General features: G+C 44.0%; 1 protein-coding gene across 1 annotated transcript; it reads right to left on the minus strand.

The window, feature by feature from the left end:
- Positions 1 to 1,967: 1,967 nt before the first annotated feature.
- LOC141981859 (zinc finger MYM-type protein 1-like) lies at positions 1,968 to 2,957 on the minus strand. The gene has a single exon (XM_074943492.1). The coding sequence runs from the start codon at positions 2,955 to 2,957 to the stop codon at positions 1,968 to 1,970; it is 990 nt and encodes a 329-aa protein (XP_074799593.1).
- Between the last annotated feature and the right edge of the window lie 2,315 nt (positions 2,958 to 5,272).

The following is a 5,272-nucleotide window of genomic DNA, read 5'->3' on the forward strand; positions in this document are numbered from 1 at the left end:
GTATATATATATGACATAACTGGAATATGTGTTATGTTACATATGCAATGTAACATATCTCTGTGAAGGTTATGATCTACTGAATCTATTCATCCTATTTGTATGCATGTATCATTTTTGTATTCGAAGTTATGAATATTGGCTGTGGACTTGCTTGATTTCTAAGTAGCCTCAGTAAGCATTTGGTCAGCTTCTTGAGAAAGGAATGTGAAAGTTAAATGCCCAATCAAGAAGCACTTAACAGACAATGGATCTTGAAGACACCAATCCACATCTGAGCTTTCCCAGGAATGTGGCTTGGCTGGTAAGAAACTCAGTCATATATGGACATGTGACTTGCCCACGTGACTCCAAAACTCCATCTTGGAGCTGGACTTAGGAGAGAAGAGGGGGTCTCCATCCACAAGAGAAAGTCTATGTAACCCCTCCATTTGGTCTTCAGCTGGCTAAAGAGAGAGCCTCTGCACCCCCAATGATATCTGAAAGAAACTGGAATGAAGGACAGTAACTACAGGGGGTGTGAGTGATTGCTGGACCCAGACTAGAAGGAGACTAGTCTGTAAAAGGAAGCTTACTGGGTGAGGTTTTTATCTGTATTCAGTTTTCTTAGACATAGTGTTCTATTTTATTTTGCTTGGTAATTCACTTTGTTCTGTCTGTTACTCCTTGGAACCACTTAAATCCTACTTTCTGTATTTTATAAGATCACTTTTTACTTATTAATTAACCCAGAGTATGTATTAATATCTGGGGGGCAAACAGCTGTGCATATCTCTCTATCAGTGTTATAGAGGGCGAACAATTTATGAGTTTACCTTGCATAAGATTTATACAGGGTAAAATGGATTTATTTGGGGTTTGGACTCCATTGGGAGTTGGGCATCTGAGTGTCAAAGACAGGAAACTTAAGTTGCTTTCAGTTAAGTCTGTAGCTTAGGGGCACGTGGTTCAGACCCTGGGTCTGTGCTGGAGCAGACTGTTGCATCTGGCTCAGCAAGACAGGGTGCAGGAGTCCCAAGCTGGCAGGGAAAGCAGGGGCAGAAGTAGTCTTGGCAATTAGTTGGCAGTCCCAAGGGGGTTTCTGTGATCCAACCCGTCACAACCTTGTTGTTTTATTCTTGAGATGATGCACTCCACACAGTCAGCCCTAGTCATGGTTCAAGGTTCTCCGTACTATTTGATAAGCATGTTGTCATTAAAGTCCTATCTAAAAAATGGGTGGCTGAAGCTCTGCCTCATTGTCTCTGGTCTCTTAGGCATTCACCTTAATGCTGGACTACTCCAGCTCATCTATATCTGTATATCAGCTGATCACCGTCTTCACCACATTGTCCTCAATGCCACTTCTACTGGAATTATCCGACATGTCTTTCTCCCCTCACATAATGTTTATTTCAATATCATCCTTTATGCTATCAGCAAGTTCCTGCTCTTCGTGACCTAAGTGTTCACCTTCTCAGGAACACAAAGAAATACATCTGAAACAACTTTATTGATTTTCCATATGTTAGAAAGCAATTCAGAGCTGACCTCCTTGCCTCAGCTTACATTCAAGGACACCCAGCTTACACTCAAGGACACTCAGCTTACATTCAAGGACACCCAGCTGCTCTATGTCCTTTCTGCTCCCTCTTCTCAGCTAAGGCAGGGCCGGTGAAAGGATATTTTGCGCCATAGGTGGAACTTCCACCTTGCGCCCCTCCTTCCCCTCCCCTCCCCCCAGAGCATCGCTTATTATAAACTTTCAAAAATGAATACTGCATAATGTGGCATTGTTCATTAGAATTAATGCAGATTCGGCTTGAAAATTTATTAATTTCATTAGTCTACATATTTAATGCAAATAAATGAATAACCTGACTGTGTTGACATTGTTATTGTTTTCACTTTGCACAACATAGCATGGATCTTAAAATAAATCATATACATTATACACAATACACTGTCACAGAGTAACACATTATAATTTAGAATTTATGTTTCCTCACTTTCAGTTTAGCAAATTTAGAAACAAGTTCCTCCAAGTCAATGCTGCGAGCAATGTCATGTTCTATTGACAAGGTAGATAGCCCAACAAGTCTTTGTTGCAACATTGATGTTCGCATGTTTGTTTTTATCAACTTGAGCTTTGAGAAGCTTCTCTCACCACTGGCCGCAGAAACTGGGAGAGTCAAGAGGATGCGAAGAGCAATAACTGTATTGGGGGCACTATCTGTCAGCTTATTTTTCCATATGAAGTTCAATACATCTTGTGGTGATGCACTCTTTTGGACTCGTCTTGCAATAGCTTGCAATTCATTGCACAAGTCAAAGGCATCGATATCTTTGGATTCACCATGTTGCAAAGCTTGCTCCACATTCAAGCAATGTTCCATAATTTGCTTTGATGTTGTATTTTGCAAACTGTAAATATCATATAGGAAGCCAAATACTGAACTAATTTGCTGCATCAATATGAATATTTCTTTAGCTGAAAGTATTGCTCTGTCGATGACTGCAAAATAAAAGTTCACTTTGAATTTTTCTTTCAGATTATAAATAGGTTCGTCATCTGCTTCATATATGAACTGCTTCCTCTTTTTTCTAATATGGATTGGATCTGGTTCAAAAAGTGCCGGTACATCCAACTCCTCCGCAAGTTCACCTGCATCTACCAATGTTTTCTCAAAGTCTGTGTCACTTCTGCAGCCCACAAGAAACTTCTTGGTTTCTCCAAGTTGATTAATGGTGTCACGTATGTCGAATTCTTTCGCCTGAAGTTGTTTGCTAGTCATGTTGATCTCAAACAATATGTCATACCAAACAACGAGAGAAACAAGAAACTTGAAACTAGAAATGGCTTTTGCAAGATCCTTTCCATCAACTCGTGACGTATTGCCAGATGATCCTGTTAGAGTAGTGTCATCATAGATCTCTGTCGAAGAAGGCTGTTGCCTCCAAGCAATGCTTTGCAGCATCATTAACAACCAAATTCAATGTGTCTGTATTCACACTGTCAGTCTTGGCAGGACCATCCTGGGATGGATGGAGAGACTCAGCTAGGAAGTACTGCAGGTCCCTGCTTGCCCTACACTCCTCTCCCTCACCAATACCACATAGTTGGAGCCAATCAATCGCTATTTGCATTTGAAGCCATTAGTGCAGCTCTACATTTCCCTTTAGCCCTGATCTCTCTTTGGGGCACCGTGTCTCTCTGGCTTTGTCCTTCTCCCCCCACCTGGGTCCCAGTTTACAGAAAGCCCCAGCCCAGGGCAGCTCTGACCGTTCCCCTGCTGACAGAGGCTGGGGCAGGGAGAGGGGCACCAGGGCAGCTCAGCTCTGTGGGCTGCCGTCCCCTCCAGTGGCCCCAACTGTGGGGAAGAACTTACCTTGGCCAATGCACCGGTGTCCTCTTCCTCCGCCGGGCTGCAGAGCAAGGCTCTTTTGTTCTTCGGGGGGGAGGAGGGGTGAACAAGCTCTCCGTGCCCCCCGCTGGGGCTGAGCGTGGAGGCTGAGCCGAGGCAGCCGCCTGTTTCTTTGCTAAGCCATGCGGCCACCAGGCTCGCTTTTTGGCACCCCCAAATTTTGACACCGTAGATGGCCGCCTAGTTCGCCTAGTGGTTACACCAGTTCTGAGCTAAGGGTATGTCTACATGTGTAGGCATACTGAGCTAGTGCTAATGTAGGTAGCATGGGTCCAATAGCAGTGATGCTGTGGCAACATGAGCTTCAGTGCCGGTTGGACAAGCCTGCCTGGCACTCTGGTGCAACAGCTTCATTGCTATTGGTATCTATGCTAGCTAGAGTACGTCTACATGTGCTGCAATCACACTTCCAGTTGCAGCGTAGACCTATCGTAACACAGATCTTCTTTTCTGTCTGTTCACATAATCTCATCTCCGTTGGGTGAGCCCCTTCCAATCCATATTGCCTGTCTCTCCTTACCAGAGAAAGTTTATTTCAATCCTCTACCATGTCTTTGCACCACTGCTGTCTGTAATTTTATTCCTGGGGGAATTCTGTGCCACTCTGCATGTGCATATTTCATGTGCCATGCATATTTATAATTTTTTTTGCATACCACAGCTTCTGCTGGAAAGTTACTGAAAAGTTGCCACAGTTCCACCTTTTTCACACCAGAGGGTGCTGTGGTGCTAGAACAGAGCAACCACTCCTGTCCAGGACAGGAGACAGGGGATATGGGGAGACAGTGTGGGGTGCTGGACGGGTCAGTCAGGGGCTCATAAGGACTAGTGGGGAAGGACAGACTGGGCCAGGGGCTAACTGGAAGTGGAGGTGCAGGGCCATGTGGGCAGAGGGGGTGTGTGCAGAGGGAAGAGGGATGGCTGAGCGGGGGCACAGAGACATATGGAGACAGGGGGTTCAGGGACACATGGAGATGAGGGGAGGGGGCTGACTGAGGGGGTGCAGGTACACACGGACAGAGGAGGAGGGGGTGCAGAGCTACATGGAGAAAGCGGGGCAGGGACACATGGGGAGAGGAGCAGATGTGCCTGACTGAATGGGAGAGGCTAGGGTCAGCCACAGTCTGCATGGGGGACCCTCTCTAACAATCTGTCCCCGCCCCCCACCCCTCAAAAATCCCCACTGTTCCATACTTCCTCCACCCCTACACAACAACCCTTCAAGTTCATACCCAGGCTCCTTCCTAACAATTACTTCCCTCTCCCTCAGGACCTCCATTATCCCTGACTCCCCTAAGTCTTTGCACTGCTTCTGAGGGGTGTGGGAAATACGGTTCTGTATTGTAGTTTACATGAATTATTTCTCAGAGTTCTGTATTAATATGCCTAGTAAGGAATCTATTTGTCAAAAAGCATTTCCTGAATCTTTTTTTGTTGTCTGTATTGTTACAGACATACTTGCTGATGGGTATTTTGAAATAAATTACCAAAATAACTGAAACCGGTGTGATTATAGTGTGTTATTATGATGAATAAAATATGCAGAACTTTGCAGAATTTTAAATATTGTGTGCAGAATTTTTTATTTTTTGGCACAAATTCCCCCAGGAGTAAATAATTTTTATCAGACTACTGTCTTAAATGTCTTAGTTAATTCTAATTACATTGGGATATATAATTTACACAAGTGATTATTCTGATTAATTTGATTGTGATACAAAACATAAGCTAGCATGGTTCAAAGATTCAGATGGCTGGGTGTAAATACATGTGTGTATATAATGTATATGTATCCACCATGAGTACATTAGCTTGTGACTGTTTTCAGCTTGGTATGCAGATATGTTATGTATTAAACTTGGGAGTGT

The sequence above is a fragment of the Natator depressus genome, chromosome 2, assembly GCF_965152275.1.
Source record: "Natator depressus isolate rNatDep1 chromosome 2, rNatDep2.hap1, whole genome shotgun sequence".
Lineage (NCBI taxonomy): Eukaryota > Metazoa > Chordata > Testudines > Cheloniidae > Natator > Natator depressus.